This window comes from Parasteatoda tepidariorum, chromosome 6 (assembly GCF_043381705.1).
Source record: "Parasteatoda tepidariorum isolate YZ-2023 chromosome 6, CAS_Ptep_4.0, whole genome shotgun sequence".
NCBI lineage: Eukaryota > Metazoa > Arthropoda > Arachnida > Araneae > Theridiidae > Parasteatoda > Parasteatoda tepidariorum.
The window spans coordinates 7,162,273-7,182,703 of record NC_092209.1 but is presented as its reverse complement, the minus strand read 5'-3'; the positions used below and the strand labels follow the sequence as shown (position 1 = coordinate 7,182,703).

Genomic DNA, 20,431 nt, shown 5'->3' with positions numbered 1-20,431 from the left:
TGTAATTGTTCTTTTTTTTTTAAACCTGCAATCCGGTCTTAAAAAATAAATAGAATTACACATACATAGCTGCCAACTCAACTGGATTTTGCCAGTTTCTCCTGGTCTACTGGTTTAATAAAAAATTCCCTATCGAAATAGAATTTTTGCACAGATTATTGCTAGTTTGAATATTTAAATAAGTATTACTAGTACCATAGACATAAATTACATTTAACCTTTATTATGTACTAGCAGGGACTATATTAGTCTCTGCTAGTACATAATAAAGCGAGTCTTATTTATAAAAATCAGTTTCAATCAAGTTCATTTAATGTCAATCATTTCTGGAAAATATTGCAGTTTTTCTATTTTGATGACTTTAAAAACTTCTAAAAATCCCTATGTGAAAAATATTAGTGCAGGGTGTGTAGCCAAATTATTCAACAAGAAATAAGCACCTTTTAAGTACTTTTCAAGCACTTAAAAAAAATATGATTAATTTGGCAGGGTTGGAAAGTTTTTGACAGTGACGGTTTGATCTCGTTTTAACCGTCATGTCAAAAAAAAAACAACTTTTGGCATTGTTAAAAATCATAAAATTTTGAATCGTATAAAACGAATGGTGTTTCATACGCTACGGGCTGACAATACGCCGAAATAGATTGGAGTTGAATTAATCGTGAAAACGTTGAAAAAAACAATGTGAACTGTGTCTTTTTACATAATTTGAAGCGAAAATCAATATAGTAAAGGGAAAATCTCATTTTGAAAAAGGAAAAATTAAGCACTTTTTAAAAACACCCAATGAAAAAAGCACCTTAAAGGGCTTTTAAAAAACGAAAATCCAAAATAAGCACCTTTAAGCACTTTTTAAAAACGCTACGCACCCTTTAGTACATTATGCAACAATTATCTTGAAATTTATATTATTTGGTAAAATCTACTGAATTTTTTCCTATTCATGTTGGCAGCTATGCACATAATATTTTATTATCCAAGATGCATACATTTGTGCTTTAAATTTTTAATCAGTCCAAGATTGTAGTAAAAACACAAAACATTTTGGGGAAAATCATTTTTTGCATGTTCATTATTTTATAAACAAAGAAAGAAATTATGAGCAAACTTTTTTCACATTTTATAGATGGAGCCATTAGCGTAGTTTGTGTTTTCAAAAGAATAGTATATTTTGGAAAAATCTACAAAATAATCATTTCAATTTTTTCCTATTTCACGAATTCTTCATATAAGGTCTTAATATTGATTCTGTTTTGAAAACATAATTTTATTATTTTTTGGGGGGGGAGGAGGGGCTCAAGTAAACTGTTTAAGATAGTAATCGTTCTGTAATGTCATTATCCGATTTTATCAGTTTCGAACCGTATAATGAAAAAGCACTCTAATTAGGATAGGTGCAAATGTTTTTTTTCTCTACATTTACACTTTTAAATGTTTTTATCTTTTTTTTTTTTTAAAAGGTTACAGTTTCAAACTTTGATAAAGAAAAAGCTAGCCACGTTATGTGATGAGATATCTGTCCTCATGTTATTTGTTGCTTGTCAAAAGATTAGTAAATTCTTAATATAAAGCAAATTCATGTTGTCTTCGAATAAATATATTAAATGTTTGCCTGTACATAACTTTGTAAATTTTAGAGTTTTCAGAACACTTAATTGTGTTGTAACTAAATTGAATTAATAAAACATCTCTGCTAGCATATGTCTGTAATGTTTTACATCTAGCTATCCAACCGCTTGAAATTATTAATTATGTGGTGTAAGAATATGAACGTTGAAGTTTTTAACTGTTGTATGTAATTAGTGTTTTTCAGCTCAGTTTTTATACTATTTCTACTTTTTTTGTGCAAAAGTAAAAAAGTCCTGGATTATTTTTCTAAATTTTATATTCCTTCTCATTTTTTCATGTGTATTGACGACATCTATAAAACATGCACAATTATCTTGAGTAGAAATTATTCAACATTGTTTGCCTTACTGTAGTTTTAATAAAAATTCTAATGCCTAATTTCTGATTGAATAACTGTGCCTTAATGTTAAATGCTATTTTAGAAGTTTTATACTTTAATGTAAAAAATAGGTTACACCACAAAAAGAAATAGTTCAGAATTAATTAACGATAACCGTGAGGTGTGTGTGATTGTGTCAACATCTAACTCCTGTTCTTTAAAAGCATATGCTTAAATTCACATTAAAATGTCAAATGCTTATAAATATATTGGCTGGTTGTATTGTTGTTACCTACCATGTATTTAAAATAAAATTTGTTTGTTACTTCTTAGTTGGCCATTTTTTTTTTTACCATTGTCATCAGGGTTGAACAGCTGATTAATAAACAGGTTCGTTAAAAATAATAAAAGCAATTTTCTTTTATTTAAATCAGATTTTCTAACTGTTGTCATTCAAAGCTCTTATAAAATATAATACTAATGCCTAGTATGAATAGACATTTCTTTTTTATTGATTTCAAGGCTGTCTGTGATAGAATAAAGAGAGATAAACGCAGGGCTCAAAGTTGTCCCTTAAATTCTTTAAGAAAAGAAAATGTCCTTAATTTTTAAGCATATCAATAAATGTCCTGAAATTAACAGGAAGAAAAAAATATCTAAAACAGAATTGAAGAAATTTCAAAAATATGCCTTAAAACAAATTTTATTTGACAAATCTGAGATAATTGCTTTTTTGGATGAATAACATAAGATTTTTTGCTCATTTAAAATAGTGAAAGTCCCTCACTTCATACTTTAAAATCTTGTCTGTAAATTTTATGTAGTTTTTCCATAAAACAACTTAAAAGTACTGAAAATTTTAAAGTACTAATACAATGACAAAAAGTAAAGGGGGAATAGAAAATTATGTAATCGGTGGATGCAATTTTGTTTACATTTAACTATCAAATTAATTTATTTAAATAAATTTCTGGTGTACATTTTACAAGGTTTCCCCGAATTAAAATTCTGAACATAACTAAAATTGGTCATGCCCAAAAAATTATTTTAGTTTGGCTTTTAAGTACCTGATGGAATACATCGATTTCCAGAATTACATTATGGAATAATTTTAAAATTTCTGAATATGGTTGAGCCAAACATAAATTAGTGTGACCTGGCACTGAATACCCAGTAAAATGTATATGGTAAATACCCAGTGAGTATATGGTAAATATCTATTAATACTATCTTACAGGGTTCATACAGAGATCAGAAGAAATCCAAAATTTTAAGGACTTTTCAAAAATTAAAAAACTTTGTGTAAAAGATAACTAGACAGTTTTTTTTTTTTATTAAAAAGCTCCTACTATAAGAAACTCGCAAAAATGTATAATTTGCATATTTTTTTCTAGCCTTATTGACTTTGACAATTTTGACTTATTGACAATTGCCTTATTGACTAGCCTTATTGACAATTTTGACTTTGTCAAACTTCACCAAGAAAAATAAAGCTATCACTTTTACACATAAATACATTTTCCAGTTTCAAATATTTCAGTACAGATGTTAAAGATTAACTAAAAAACCTACCAATCTTATTTTTTAAAATTTGAATACATAAGAAAATCTAAGGCATTTCATGTATAAAAAAAAATCCCAGTAAATTATTAATTAAATTTGCTTGTAACATGTCAAATTAAAATTATCTGCTGTTATTTTATTCTTCTAACTCTTGCAACTCAGTTTTTTTTTCTTAAAAGCTTTCTTAAACTATTAGATTTTGACAGTTAAGTCACATAATTTAATTTCACTGCTGGGACAGCAAATTCATCAGCGTACTTGGTAAGTTCATCTATGCAACACAATAATCTAAGGAGTTTCTAAGGACTAATTTAGAAATCTAAGCAGTCCCAAGCACTCCTTGGAGATTTTTTTTATTTCCAAGGAGTCTGTACGCACCCTGTATCAATTACGAAAACATCCCAAGGGGGATTCTAACCCGTGATCTGCCTACCATTGAGGTCAGTGCGGAATTTGTATCAACCAACAATAGCTGGGATTTCGAATATGGTTCACTTCATTGGGAGGCGAACGCTCTATGAATCTGTGTTCAGAGACTGCCAGTATTTAATTGTTAAATTTTTTTTTAACTTTTTAAGAAATTGCCTATTTGGCGACTTTCTCCCTCGCCTACATGAATCATAATTAATGGATGCATTGAACTTCTTTTGCAATGTTAAAGCCATGAATTCAAATTTTCCTGTTTTTTACATTTAAAGTTAACACCAGGTAATGTTGATAAACTTAAGTGCCTCTAAAAAAGATATTTGAAAGAAAAATTTTCAAAACCATGATTCATGTTATTTTTTTAAAATTATAACTTGAATGAAAAAATAAGGAAACTAAAATAAATATGCAATTTCTAAGTAAAATGTAAATAAATACCAGAAAAATCTAGAAGAACATCAGAATCACATTCTATTATCAAGTTGCTGTTTTTTCTTTTCTGTTTAAAAAAAAAATTCTAGCTAAAATTGAGATTTTTTATTGAGAATTTATCTCCCACATCCTCTAGTACCAAGAAAAGTTTAAAATAAGACCCTGGCTTGAATTTGCAAGCTTTTTTTTTTGGTTTTAATTAAAAATAAAAAAATGATGCAACTATTTATAAGAAGTTGTACAAATTAAAAAGGCACATGAAACTAACAATTTCATTATAGCATCCTCATTAACTACAATAACCTGAATAATTTGAATCTGAAAATTAAAATTTCATTTTATTAATTTATTTTTAACAAACAAGATAAAAATAATAGCTAACTTTTTACATAAATTGCTGAATAATAAACTGTTTATTTTCGCTCTTCATTATTTATTTTTTTCTTACCATATCTCACATTTCTTAAAATAGTAACTTCGATTTAACTTGGCCAGCACTTAAAAGCGTAACACAAAATAAAAACAAGAAAATTACATACAACAATAGCACAATTTTTGTTTAACCCCTCGCTTCCATGAAATTTCCGGGCTTGAGCGTTCAGTAGTAATGCACCAATAAGAATAAAACAAATTCATTTCTTTTGCCCGGAAACATTTTATTTCTCATTTTACACACCATATAGCAGTACCAGGATATTTTTCAGGTAATTGTAAATAGTTATTTTATTTTAAACTAGATACCAGCACTAATCAAATCCGTGTATTTGGCAAAATAGACACTTTTATGACAGTTTTCTTGAAAATTAACCGATCGTTAAGTGGTTAAGCAAGCAGGCATTGTAGTTCAATCTCATTCTTTCATTACTAAGTTACATCATTACTTGATCATTTCGCAATAGTTATGAAAATAAATAATGTTTACACTAAAATATAATTTTTATTTAACAGAAAATATTTGTTATATTCTTAGGAAAAAACAGAAATTTTAATACTGAAAATAAATGGAAAAAGAGATTAATTCATGAAACGTAATCTACTGAGTGTCACTCATGAAGATGTCCAACAAAAGTCTGACTCATTTCAAAAACTCAGATATAAAAGGTATTAATTGCGGAAGCAGTAAAATTTTATGCAAAAATTTTGTAATTAAAAGTTGCCAACAGATAGCGCTGTACTAAGTTCTTGAAAAAGAACACAAATTCTGACTTTACACATGATATTTCAGCACCAGTCAATAGAATAGATGGTTTAATACTACATTATCAGTAGGACAATCTTTTTTCCCATTTTATAAGTAGAACTCATCATTCTGGTCATAATGGTTTTGCAGAGCCAGCTGGTGATAACTTTTGTAACTAGATTTCTGCCTAAAAGTTAAACAGCTTTTGCAGTAAAATTTTTTTTATTTCATTCTAGTATCGCCCTTTGTTTTGGAGATTTTTAATTTTAAAATCAGTCGGTCATTTGCTGGGAACTTTAAGACTCGCTCCATACGAGTTAGTAGTCTCCTTTTGCCTATATAATCAAAAATTTAGTATAAAGGGAAAAAATACAGTAGAATTTAAGAGTAAACATTTATTTCAATTTTTTTAAATTGATTTATACTTTGAAATGAAATAAAAAAAGTGAGCTACAAGTAAGTGAAATCATGACTTGAATTCACTGCACATTTAGATTCCCAAAACTCACTTTTTTACATAAGAAACAAGAATTTTCACAATAGATAATTTTCATAGGCCAAAAACTAACAATATTTTACATAGGTTACATATTTATTGATAAAAAAATACATTTCAGTCCATTCATTATTTTCTTTTAAAAAAGATAATCAAAAAATGCTACATGTGCGTCAGTAATCTACAAAGACTAACAATGAAGAAAAAAAAGAGTTCAGCTGGGAAATTAAATGAAATACAATTAAAACATAAAAAAGAATAGCAAAACTTAAGCACATTTTTCTTTTCTTTATATATTATACATTTCACCTTGATAATACACAAGGTACTTCTGTAGCAAATGAACTTATCTACAATTAAAAGCTTGTTTTTATTTTTATTCTTGTTAACTTATCCATCTCATAACATTCAAAATAGTAAGTTTAAATTAAACATCAAAAACAAACAAATGAAAAGTCTAAATTAAAAAGGAAAGCTCTAAATCAATGTTTATACTTAAATTATACATAGTTTTCGAAAATAGCTAGACCAAAAGAAAATTTTAGGCATGTTTTTTTTTTTAATATTTTAAACTCTTTTTAAAACCATTTTTAAAAAGATACAATCAAGAAATAAAGCATAAAATATACACTCAATTATTTTTAAAAAATGTATACTTATTTTAAGTTTTAAAACTTTTAAAAACTGATCTAAAAGTTCGAACTAAAGGCAATACACTATATCATTAAAATATTTTACATGCCTAGAATTGGATAGAAAAAAAAAAGGGTAGTAAAAAAAAAAGAACCAAACCATCTATTTATGTTCTATTTTTAAAACATTATCTAAGTAACCTCATTATTAAAAATATGACATTAAACTATTGAATAGTTATTAAATGAAAGATAATCAAAGCATTAAAAATATCAGGTCCATTTATGCTTGATTGTATAAATTTTTACACATGTAATTAACCATAGAGAATGATTTTCCACTCGAAAACACAAATTATAATGTTACAATTCTGGAGTTTCAATTTTCACCGATTTTGAAGATTCGCACTAGAAGAAAGTAGATCTGGAAGAAAGAAAAAAATTCGTCAATTAAAAAAGGAAAATGCAAGAATAACAAAATTATACGGTTCATACACAAAATGGGACAATTTAATAACTCTTTTTCTTGATTATATTAGCCACCATAAAAACTATTTAAGCAGAATTTCGAATATATTCAATATTGAGTCCCATTCCTTATTTAATAGTGCAAAAAAGAAATTTAAAATTATTATCTGTTAAACTATAATTTAAAAAAGCTATCAGACGTTTTTTTTAGAATTAAATAAAAGTTATTTACATAAGCATATTCAACAAAATATTAAAACAAGATTAATATTTTCGATCATACTCAATTTATAAAAGATATGTAAAGAATTAAGCATACTAGTAAATTAGTGAACGGCCCTTATTAAAAATCTGTTTCATGGTTCAGTATTTCTTTAAAATGAATGAAATTTTTTTTTCTCAATAGTTTTGGAATGTAAATACAATAAGTTTTGAAGGTAAACATTTTTGTCAGAAATAAATTATTATATGGTCCCTACATTCATAATATTTAATAAATCTAAGATTATTATTTAAATTGTTTTCAAGTCAAATCATTAAGAGATGAATTTAAGCATATCGGAATGACAAATCTGAATTAAAAAGATTCTTTATTGCACTTGTTAAATGTTGAAACAGTAAAAAGCATTTCACACTTTTTTTTTTTAAAAAAGTTTGCATTTAAATATTTTTGAGTTTTTTCATAGAATAGCTAAAAAAGCACTGAAAATTTTATAAGTAATTAAAAATAAGTACAACAAGTAAAGCAATTTTTTGATTCAATTTCAAAGGGTGGAAAATGAAGCCTGAAATCGAGAATCTCTTGCAAAATAACATGGAGTTGCACATGAGAACATAAGGATCCTTTCCACCGAATCGAGCTCAGCGTAAGCACATGTTTATCCGCATGTATTTCATGAAACCTGCAAAATGATTGGCACTTTCATACGAATGGATTGTAGTAAAATGAATGGTAAAAATGCTGAAAGGATTAATATAAAAACACCGCTTTCTGCATAATTGGTGGCGAAAATAGACACTGTCAAGAAAAAGAAAAAAAATCTCATTTTAGGAAAGGAGAACTGAACTTTTTAAAACCATCCAATAAAAAAAATCACCTCTAATGGCTTAAGCACTTTTAAAAACTTTACACGCCCTAGTCTCATGTTGTCCATTTAGTATGTTATGCCGCTTATTTCATTTTCTGCAGGTAAGGGAAAATTGCATACACCAATATTGTCAAATTATCCTGTATTTTACACTAAATTCTGCTTTGCACATAAAAATAATTTTTTCTCAACAAAACTAGCAGAAATTTTTTCTGAATATTCATTTCTTTCTTTCCTTTTTTAAATAAGAGATTAGCTGTTCCTAGCTTTTCTGGCATTTGTTTTATTCGATATTATTCTTTTGTCTGTGAGAGCGGAATTTTACCCTTGAGTAAAAATCAATAGATGTTGAGATGGGCAAAGCACAGAAGGATGGTTAAAGGAAGTATGGGAGCTTAAAATGTAAAACTTGCAAGCAGAATTTTTGCCCAGAAATCTTCAACCCTTGAATCTAGGAATACTCTAATCACTTAAAGAACGTTGCAGTTAACAAATGGTATATTTTTTTGCTTGATTCCGGCGGCCTGAAAATTTTTCTAAAGCAAAACTGTTTTGGAAGCTCTGAATTAGTTTTACACAGCATTGGATAGTGTCGACTAAAGTGCTTAACAAATGAATTTAATAAAGCTTCTTGGGGTTTATTGCTCCTCGGTATCCAACGGGAACATATGCCTTTCGGAATAAAATTACATGCCTGAAAATCTTCCAAAGTCGATGACACGTGTATCGACTGCAACACAGATCCCATTACTTTTCAATTCTTTCAATATCAAAGCCTGCTCTCAACAATAGTGGTGAACACGAAGATGTGAACAAAAAATAATCAAAGCATATGCACACAACTGATCATTTTGAAAGCATAAAAATTCTGCAACATTTGCAAATGTAAAATACAAAGAAAATCTGGAGAGAAAAAAAAAAAACGTAAGTAATGAGAGGGATAATGTTAAAATCGTATATATATATATATATAAAAAGCAATGATTACTCATTTTTCTAGTAGTTAAATAAATCCTGTTTCATGCGTTTTTTTAACGCTTGTTCAACAGAAAGCCTTAAATCAGGGTTCCACTGTATATAGACCAATTATCATAAAAGCAAGATTATTTAGTATGCACAGGTAACGGATTATACAAAAATTCCAGATACTTGAATTTCAAAAAACTAAGACATTAATTTTACTTTATTTCCAGCATAACCACACATCAGCATATAAAATTTGAACAGAATCGGCACCTTTAAATTATATCAAGAAGGAAAAACTACAATACTATATGCTTGTAACTAAAATTACAAAAGACAAAATGTGGGAAAGTATTTGAAAAAAAAATCTTTTTATATAACTCTCTTTTAAGACCAAAAAAATTTGTTTTTCATATTACTTATGATAAAGACGTGTTCTGAATTAAGCAGAAAAGAAATGCATACATAAAATCATACTTCATATGCAAAATAATGAGTGGTCATAGTTAAATTTTCATAGAATTGTCAATTCAACACATAGACTTAAATATGTAAAAATTACAAAGCTTGTAAATTTTTTATACCAATAAAAACTTAAAACCAAGGGATAATATAAAAGACTTACTTTGACGATCACCATACGACATTCCTCTGTTATCCCTATATCCTCCACCACCCCTGCGGGGCATATAGCCTCGACTTCGGTAGTTGGCTCTTCCACGCCACCCATTTCGCCTCATCCAATTGTTGTTAGCAGACACACCAAACGTTTCTACATTCAGTTTTCGCTCTTGACGCCAGTCGTGACGATGAATATTACTGCAAAACATTAAAGCTTCATGCAGCAAAAATAGTAGGAATGCACTATCAGCACTTTTAATGTATCGAAATTTAATTTTTATAATTTAACTAATTAAAATAATATCAATAAAAAATTAAGCAAACAATTTTCGACACAAATAAGACTGTGTTATGGGGTTAGGTCACTCTCATGATTTTCAAGCCCCTTAAAAGGTGCCTTAATCATTTAATAGTAGCATAATTTTGAGAAGAACAATTATAAGAGTTATTTTACTTTTCTACAAGAAAATTATATATAACTAAGTGTATGAACAACATATGTATCCATTTAAAAAATTTTTTGCATTACTTTCAGCTTACATATGGAATAAGCCCTGAAATCTAGAAACAAGCTACCTTTAAACACATACAGGCACAAGAAATAGAGTGCTAAATATCAACACGTCATTTTGAAGAGAGCAAGAAGGAAGGGGTCAATATCTTAAATTTCTGCAAAACTCTTCACTGTTCTCTGTGAGCATCAGTATTTTTCTCAGAGCAAAATTTTTCAAGACAGGAGAAATCACGTCTCAAACGAATCTTCCAATAATTTTTTAAACTACATTTAAAATCAGTAGAACATTCAAAATAGAATTCTTTAGGGAAGAACATTGAATTTTATAGCTGACTATTTTGCAATAAGCAATTTTCTTCCAAATTGAATGAACTATTTTTGGACATTTAGGATTAATTTTTCTTCTTCTTTTGGATGCCTCATTTAAATTGCAGTAAAGAGCTCTGAATATTTAATAAAATATATCTGCACAATTCTTTTTAATGTGTTAAGTATAACTATTAAATCCTAAGGAAAATTTAAAAGTTTATTAAAAAAAAAGGGCAAGATTCTGTACAGTAAGCTTTAAGCATACTGGGACAAGTGATCCATAAAAGGATTCTGAATAAATTATGTCACAATAAATGGCTATTATATTTCTATTTTACAATTGTTCAAATATTAATTTTGTTTATTGTTTCTTGTTGTGATCATCTGGACATTTTTCACTAAACTCGATAGCAAATGTGGTTATTAAACACTGTCTAAGTAAAATATATTTCAGAAATTTATTTTCGTAATTTTTCTAAAACCTATTCAATTCTATATTACAAATAACCTAGGTATGAAAACACTGCAAATATTTTGCAAGAAAGTAATTTAGTGGAAGATATCTCAATGTATTATTTAAAAATTTTGTGTTTCCAGTATTGTTGATTTGAATCTACCATTTTTAAAATCAGATGAAGGCAAATCAATATTTGAAAAACTGCACCTTACAAGATATTCCAGCTCTAGCTAAAAAGAATAAAAGTAGGTATGATCCGTCAATATAGTAGTTCCTAAACTTTTGTGTCTCGTTGACCCCTTGCCATGTTTTTTGGTTTTGGGTAGACCTGATAATGATTTTTTGTAAATTCATCAACTTCAAATGTATTTTTGGCAGCTGGTATAGTGCTGCTCACTTTGTGACAGATTTAAATTTCTAACTGTAGTGAGAAAAACTTAAAATTAATATTTAAATAGTGCACTATAAGACCCGTACTCCGTTACTAATATTATAATTGTGGAAATATAAGTTTGTACAAAACCGTAGTAGTGTATTTTAGGTTTGTTTATTACATTATCACGTAAAAACCAAGCAACAAATCTCCGTGATCTTGTGCACAGATGGAGGTCTAGCTAGCTAAAGAGTTGACACAGGCTAAGCTACAATTTAACGTGGAAAAATACTTTATTACAAAATAAAACCTTACACACAGAGAAAATAAAAACGCATGCGGGCGGAGCTCCAGGCAACTGCTAGTTTATAATAAATCAGTTTCATACATCAAAAAATGACCCTAATAACTTAAATTTTTACTTCATAGCTACTTTTATAAATTATGTAGAAAGATATATGCCTTTATATATGGTAGTATAATGTAAGTAAATAGGTACTATCAGTGTATGTTGATTAGTCCATACATGAAATGCCAAAATTAAGTCACGAACTGCTTATGAGATCCACTATCGTTGACCCCCATTTTTATTTCATGGACCCTCCCCCAATTTTGTTTTCACTTGATATGAATACACTGCAGGTTTTTTCGACCGTATAGACTACTTTGGGTATCACTGCTTCAATACATCACTATAAAAACATGTTAATTCATTGTTAATTAAGCTTTTTTTCATAAAATGACTACCTAAAAGTTTGAAACAATTAATCCTGCAGATAAGAATGCATCTGAACCCCATATGTTATAATTGCACTATTTCTAAGCTCCAACTATTAAATTTTGTGATTTTTTTAAAATAAAATAAAAATATTTTGAAATGAAAATCCAAATCTTGAAATTGACTATTTTAAAATCAACATTTTTAATCTCAGAAAATGGAATATCTTGAACAGACATAAATATCAGAACTATGAACCTTACACATGGATAGGAAGAAAATGCAGTAGGATATAATAGAAATTCCATGATAATCTTTGCATAATGTACTAAATATCTAAAACAGGAAAATTTCTTCTGACCTAACTCTAAGAATTAAATCTACCACCAAAAAAATATTCTCAGATTCTATGTCTAAAGTCTATGTTCAATGAATGTTATCCTATCTAACTTACCCTTTGCTTCTTTCAACTGCTTCACAACTTATGTTGTCAAAGAAGGATTTAGACTTGTTGTAAAAAGCCGCTTTATTCTCGCTGTCCTCTCCTTCAACATCTCCCCCATTCTCGTCATTCCACAACGCATCCTTTTCTTTTTCTTCAGTCGAATCAACGAGAGAATTGGATGTTGGAGACTCTAAAGATTATCATGTATCATTCATTAATTTTTCAACATTATAAAACGTTTTTTTTTTTAAATATCAATTACCAATAGGCAAATGAAATAAATTCATTACCCTCTCCTACAAAATAATTTTTTTATTTTCAAGGGCAGAGTTACAAAACAAAACGTCTTATTTGACTATTCACCTTCCAGTACCGCCACTTATCAGATCTCTATCACTTCTTACAGTAAAGAAAATGACGAAAGGAAGGGAGAGTGATGGAAATTTCTATAATTTTGCTCAAAGTATCTTTTTTTTTTTTTGTAGGAAAGATTGTTATAACCATTTTGAAAATTACTCTAAGGAAATCTACAACTTTTTAAGCACTCTACCACAGAATTCAAGGACTCTTCAAGTACCATTGGAACTCTGGCCAAAGTAACGATTTTTGCTCAATGATTATCGGAGCAGCTTGCAGAAATTTTGGGAAAATTGCTCCAAGCTGTTCCAACCATGACTATAATAGCCTATTAGCTGTGTGCAAAAATAATCTGCTTATTAATTTCAACAACTTAGTTTCACATTCATTCAAATAAAAATACTTTATAACCTTCCTAAGCACATAATCTGTATAAATAAATCTTAATCTAGTCTTCATTTGATGTCAAACTGATCAATAGAATCTTTATTTTTACAAGTATTGAGCTTGAATAAAATTTAGAATTTTTAATTAGAAATATTAAGTACTTTATTATAAAATTGCCTTGAAATCGTATTAAGAATTATTAATACATTTTATCCTTAGTTTTTTTTTTAAACAAAAATTATGATTTATGCCATCCCTGCTATAAAATGTTGCATACTAGAAACACACTAATTTTTGGAAAACAAATATTAATTTCTAACAGCCTTGTTTTAAATAGGTGGCCAAATATAATAACAAAATAAATAACTGGAAAAAAAAGGAATACTGAATTTAATGAGCTGTGCATCATAGGAATTTAAAAAAAAGTAGTTTCTTCAAAATTTTTCAAATATCAACAAAAATAGGAAACTAACTTGATGGTTCATCTTGATCACCAATTTTTATCTTCGCAAGCTTGCCCTCTAATTCCTGAAACTCTGCATTGGCTTGTTCAAAATCATATTCACCTTCAAAGTCTAACACACCTCCCTTGGATCGACCAAAATTCTGGCGGTTTCTGCCACCCTGGCGACCTCTTCTCTGATTTCCTATTAGAATATAATTTTTGTCAGAAACAGAGCAGACATTAAAAAATAAAAATTTTCACACATGAAGTTGTATTATAAAGGAATAACAAACACAAAGAAAATGTATGAAGGATGAGGAAAAGAACTGCCCCTCATCCCCCTTCTTCTGAAACCATCATTCCAGCGCCACAACTTCCACGCCCCACCACTATTCCTTTTTAACCAAAAGAAACAGTTTTCGTTTGTTGCTGAAAGAATTAACTTCATAGCCTAGCCGGGGCATATACTTGTGTAAACGGGGCAGACGGCCCATATTTTTAAACTTTCATGCTTTTTTCATAAATATTTAATATTTCATCATATATGTAAATTCATTTTATTATTAAATATTTCAATCATAGAAAACCCCATGTATATATGTAGGATGATGTTGATGACCATTGATTAAGTCACTCAAAATCAATAACGATCACACTTATCCTTTAATAATTAACAAGTTTTCACACAGACTCTTTCTCCAACAACACAGGTTAGTTTAACACTTACAACTTCTTTAAACACAAGTCACGCAGACTCATACTTTAACCACCTAGGTTTTCTTTTACATTTTCAACCATTACTCTTCCTTCCCATCGAAATAGCTCTAATAATTTTATCAAGGAGAACGACACCTATCGGACTCACGCAGAGGTTGATACGTCCCGTTTATCACATATACATTGTTCTGCAGGTTTTAGTAATTACATATCAGTTGATAAATTTATTATGTGTCTTATTTATATTTCTAGCTCATGCCAATTATCTTGAGCAATGGAAAACTGCTTATTTCTGCAAGAGCAAAAAGTGTCAGTTTTATTTCAGCTTAAGGCTGTCTTTTATTAACAGTACATTCGCAACTTTACATAAAATACTAATGCATGAATGGTTTTGAAACAGTCCACACTCACAACAAAGTTAACTCAGCTTTATTCATTTTTCAGCACAGCATGGAAGCCATACTTGTCCAAAGAATTAATTGGTTATTTAGCTAATAATTATAATATTAATGAATAATTTTCATTCTTTCTAAAATAAATAAACAAATAAAAATAGCATAGGCGTACAAAACTGTTTTGAGCAAAGGGCCATGCGCACAGTAGATTAAAAAACAAAAGGCTGCATGACTAAGTACTTATACATGTTGACAGCAATTAGGGTTATTTCTATATGAGCATCAGTGTATTAGGCCAAGGCTTAAGAATGAATATAACGGCTAGTTCACACTTTTAAGAGACTCATGCCGATCCGAGCTTCTGAACTGTTTCACATGCAACTAGCATTTTTTTAAAAAACTTATTTCAAAATATTGTTTTCCATAATTTTTTTTTATTATTTTGAGGTGATTTTCTTCTCACCTGATTACAAAAAGTAGTCCAGCTTGTGTGACCGACAAGAGTTATTATAAAACACAAAAAGAAAAAATGCAAATTTACCTATTTTACTTCAGAAAATATAACAATGACATCAAATGAATTATAAAAATGTACTAGAAGAATTTATTGCTGCAAATAAGAAAGCATTATGCTCTATGTTCTTTGTTTAGACGTTTAAGAACTTTTAACAACTTTAAACAGAAAATGAAATCCTGAACCTCAAAAATAAAAATTTATGATTAAAAATTCTTCGAATTTTTAATGTCATTATTCGAAATATTTATGTGTAATATTTCCATTATTATATGCTCAAAAATTACTTTTTTTGTAATTAGCATTTAAGGTTTTCGTTTCTGAGGAATAATGCATAAATGTATGAGAATATATTAAAATTATACATCCCAATTAATAAATTGTTATCGAACAATGTGTTACTGTAAAAATGTTCATATGCTTTCTTTCATTTAACAGTAAAAGTAAAAAACTAAAATTAGAAAACAATAATGAAACAATGAAGAGAAACATAGGGAAATTTTTTAAACTTTACTTAATACTATAAGAAAATCTATGAATACTATATTTTTTAACAGAAATAATTTGTTAGCATGGAAAAGTTTGATCTATCATCTATTCAGAAAAGTGTCAAACATTCGAACGCATTTTATACAGAAAGTATAAACAGCAAAGTTTTCATATCCTTTAGTCGTGATTTTTGAGATCTGTGTGCAGCGTAACATCATGAAGTGGGGAATCATAGCTTCAACTTTGAGTAAGGAATGAACCAGCCCTTCTCTTTAGCTCTTGTACAAGGCACTGAATCCTTTTTATAAATTAACTGTTAAAATTCATTCAAATCTGGTGTTTGTTTTTTTCTTCTTCAAAAATTTTCCTTCGTTTAAAAAACATTAACAATTTAAAAAATTAACGGAAAAAACTTTTCGAGTAATATAAATAGAAAATAGCTTGTTAAAATAAGAAAATCGAATTCCTGTTACAATAAAATGCAGAAACAAAAATTGCAAGGAACTTCTTATGATCTGGGCTTTCGATCAATTTTATATCTTTTATTACTTGATTTTTCAAATTCTGATATTTTTAATCGACTGCTGTTATGACAAGAAAATTTAGAATTAAGAGTTATCACTCACTGATGCGCTTAATTAATGAAGATTTAATTATAACTTCTCGTCATTTTTCGATAGATATTTGTCGTTTTTCGGACACCTCCACATGATTTTTAGAACTTTAGTATTTTCAATACAATATTGTGACAACCAAAGTTTGAATTCACTTTTTGATGTACTCAGCTCACTGTCATAATTATTAATGCCCAACGGTAGACTTAGAAAGATTGCAATATACTACATACTGCCACGCTGAGGAGAACGTTGTTGCGGATGTTGTCGCTGTTGCTGCTCTTGCCTGCGTCCTTGACTTGTAGACCTCCGATTTGTTTGCCTCTGAGAATGCTGTTGACCTCTGCCCTGCTGTCTCTGAGAGCGATCAGACAAATGATTAGAGGTAGGAGGAGAAATCTGTAAGCTGGCATCAAGAGAAGGACTCTTTCTTTGTTGTGGAGTGGGAGTAGGAGTTTCTGATCTAGAATCTAAAAGAAAAAACTTTCATATTTATGCACACAAAAATTGGGGGAAAAAAAAACTGCTAATAAAATATTTTTTTAAAATCTCCTGAACATGAATAAAATTAAACTTCAATTAAATTTACCTTCAAAAGTTTTTCCTTGATATTGAGCAGGCTGGTAAACATAACTTTTAAATTTTACATAAAAAAAATTAAAGAAAAAGCAATAAGTTAAGAAAAAACTTATTTGAATAAGAATTCTTTTTTAAATGAACAAACCATAGCCAAATAAGTTTTTATGCTCCAGGTCAGCTTATGAGCTAAAGTTTGGTTAAGCCTCCGGGAAATATACTTTCATATATGTTTGAGTTTCGGATTTTATGATCAAAGGGACCATTAATTATTATTAAAATGAATATATAGTATTTTAATTTTAAAAATGAAAATATATAGGTACTGCAGCATTAAATTTCCAGGCAGAAATTATTTGTCTGTAGAATCATCCAAAATTAAAAGCACAAATCATTTATTTTTTAATATTTTTCTAAAAAATTTAAAAGACTAAAAAAAATATTAAAAACTAAAAGAGGCTTAGAGGATGGGAAAATTTAATGATTCATCTCCAAGGAAGACAATTCCGGATCCCTCATGCTCCCTATTTAAGGCATACAAAATTCAGTAAATACTTTGATTTAACTCAGAGAAATAGGTAAAAATCAAATAGGTACTTTCGTGGCAAAATTAAATATAATTAACAGCTATGGAAATTAAATACAGTGAAACCTCTCAGGAGCGACCACTCTCTGTTCCGCGGTAAAACGGTCGTTAATGGAGGTGGTTCGTTCCAAGAGGTTACCTCCATTGACTTCAAAATTGTTATCGCAGGTACGTGAATTTTCGAAAACTGTTTTAATATTAGTCAGTGTCATTTGCTTGGAGCAGAAATGTCACTTCTGTTGGCGTCACGAAAAGACATATCTATGAATTTAATATAGCACCTATAAAAATGATCCCAACTGTTACAATTATGTGTAAAAACAAATGTACCAATTAAAAATGATAAAGCTATTTTAAATAAATAAACAATTATGCTCTTTATTTTAAGTTTGCATTTAATTTCGTACCATTAAAATGACTTAGCTTTAAAAGATGAGAAGTAAGCTTCTTATTTGCTTTGTTAAATTTTTTGTTTGGATAATTTTTTGTTTCCTTATTTGACTATTTTTTTCCATATTTAGTCAAGATCTTTTCCCCGTTGCTGGGAGAGGTTTTAATGGTCTCTCCTAAAAAAGCTTTCTTCAACACAAAAAATTCTGTGCCTCCCAAAAGTGGTCGTTTATAGAGGTATCACTGTATTTGAACAAATAAATAATTTACCAGATTGCTGGGAACTGGCAGTGGTGAATGGCTGTGGAATGTGCTGTAAATTAGATTGTGTATAATTCTGAGAGGGTAGAGCTCCTATAGGACCAAAAGAACTGCCAGACTGATTAAATGAATTTGAAGCAGAAGGTACAGGTGCAGAATGCTGAAATAAAAAAATACACAATTTTAATAAAATAAAGATAAATGCAGAATAAATAAAAAGATTAATTACAATAAAAAAGTCAAAGTTTTAAACCAGGGCTAGAAGTCCAAAATAGAAAACTTAAGGACAATATTGACTCAAAACTTAAGGACAATGATTCTCTAATGTGAGCAATTTGTACAATACCAACATAGATTTGCTGCTATACAAATGGTAATAGTTTTGGTAGTTTTTGCACTTAAGTGGAATTTTTTATTTATTTTTAAAACTAGATTTTTGTTTAAGTTACCAATTTTTTTTAAAAAAAGGGAGGGAGGAAAAGTCTAAAATATAGAAAATCATTAAGTAGTAGCAAAATAGGAGGATTCGAGAGATAAGAGCTTTTTTATATATTTCTCCCACATCAAATGCTTTTATGCCATCAAATCAAGGGTAATTTTCTCTAACACAGGAGGTAGATTAATATCGTACTTGACACGCTATGAAGACTCTGTCAATCATTTTGTTGTTTACTTTGTTTCATGGTATAGAACATAATTTTGATTTTGAGATTTCCTCAATTCTTTTTCAGATAAATGATATTTACTTTTTCTGAGAACTTCAACAAAAATTTGGAAAATCATAAACTTTTTAGGAGAAATGCTTAATTTCAATACTAGTTTCTTTTAAATAGTTCAGAATTTTCAATCTTTTAAAAAAAGCGGTGACATGTTTGCGAAAAGGGCCTCAGTTAAAAATGCTACCACTCACCACTTGGCAATGACAAATTTTTTTTTTTTAAATTTTGCCCTTAACTGTTGAGGTGGAGCCTCTAAACTTTGTAATTTTTTTAAAAAAATAAACACTTGCATCTACCTTATAATCAGAACGTTAGAAAAAGTAACATGTTGCGCGTTTTCATGAGCAAGAAAGAAAACACGCCCTTTGATCTTTATTAAGGTTGAGGCAATAAGGAACAAAATGGAATAAGCAAATAAAAAAATATAATTAATATCAGCCGCCTACGACAACTAGTGTGGATTTAATTTTTGTCTCCTACATGTTCCTTTGGTATTATTGTGAATTTGTAATTAAAAGGTTTAGTAACAGGTATGTTAACATTAAAAAATATATTCTCGCCTTGATGGACAATAAATCAATCAAACAATTTTGTAAAAGTTAAACTTACTTGCTTCCATTAACCATGCAAGCCAAATTAATTTCTTCAATAAGTGATTTTTGTTAGAACAAAACTAACTTAAACTGTTATAAATTTCTTTAAGTTTAAAGAATATACAGATCTAAAACAGTAAACAATTAATTTCAAAGCAAAGACAAAATTAAGTTAGCTTAATGCACAGTTCAAGGATTAAAAAACAATGTAACCAAGAAAATCAGTATTTACGCTTAAAAAATTAAAATCAAATTTAGCGTGCCAGGGACTTTTATTAAGACCAGACACAAAGTTTTTATTATTAAAAAACTGTGACAAACCAGGGTTGGGGTTTTGGACGCCCTAAACTGGTTTTGGACAGGACACTTGGGTTTTACTGTCTTAAACTGGGTAAATCTGTCCTAAACTGGGTAAAACTGTCTTAAAGTGTCCAAAAAAATGTGTTGACATACAATTATAATGTGTTGACATAAATAATGTGTTGACATACAATTGTGTACTAATATATTATTATAAAAACGGTTACATTGATACTTTACATTTAGTGAAGAAAAAAAAGTACCAATTGAAAAAATAAAGCTGGAAATTATATTTTCCTCAGTTCACATAAGAGACAATTACTACTTGAAAAACTACCTGGTTTAGCAAATTAAAACTACTGAGAATATACATTAATATTTCATTTCTTTTAATAAATACTGTTATGTGATTTATAGCAAATATATCAGTAATATTACTTTTTAAATTATATTGG

General features: G+C 28.8%; 1 protein-coding gene across 1 annotated transcript in view; it reads right to left on the bottom strand.

The window, feature by feature from the left end:
- Window positions 1-5,929: 5,929 nt before the first annotated feature.
- LOC107439239 (protein LSM14 homolog A) overlaps window positions 5,930-20,431 on the bottom strand; it is a 22,407-nt gene continuing 7,905 nt past the window's right edge. The window contains exons 3-8 of the mRNA XM_016051762.3: window positions 18,374-18,524; window positions 16,785-17,021; window positions 13,851-14,024; window positions 12,643-12,823; window positions 9,822-10,015; window positions 5,930-7,101 (exon numbers count right to left, since the gene is read on the bottom strand). Of these exons, the coding sequence (XP_015907248.1) occupies window positions 7,064-7,101; window positions 9,822-10,015; window positions 12,643-12,823; window positions 13,851-14,024; window positions 16,785-17,021; window positions 18,374-18,524 (975 nt within the window). The 3' untranslated portion in view covers window positions 5,930-7,063. The remainder of the gene's footprint in view (window positions 7,102-9,821; window positions 10,016-12,642; window positions 12,824-13,850; window positions 14,025-16,784; window positions 17,022-18,373; window positions 18,525-20,431) is intronic.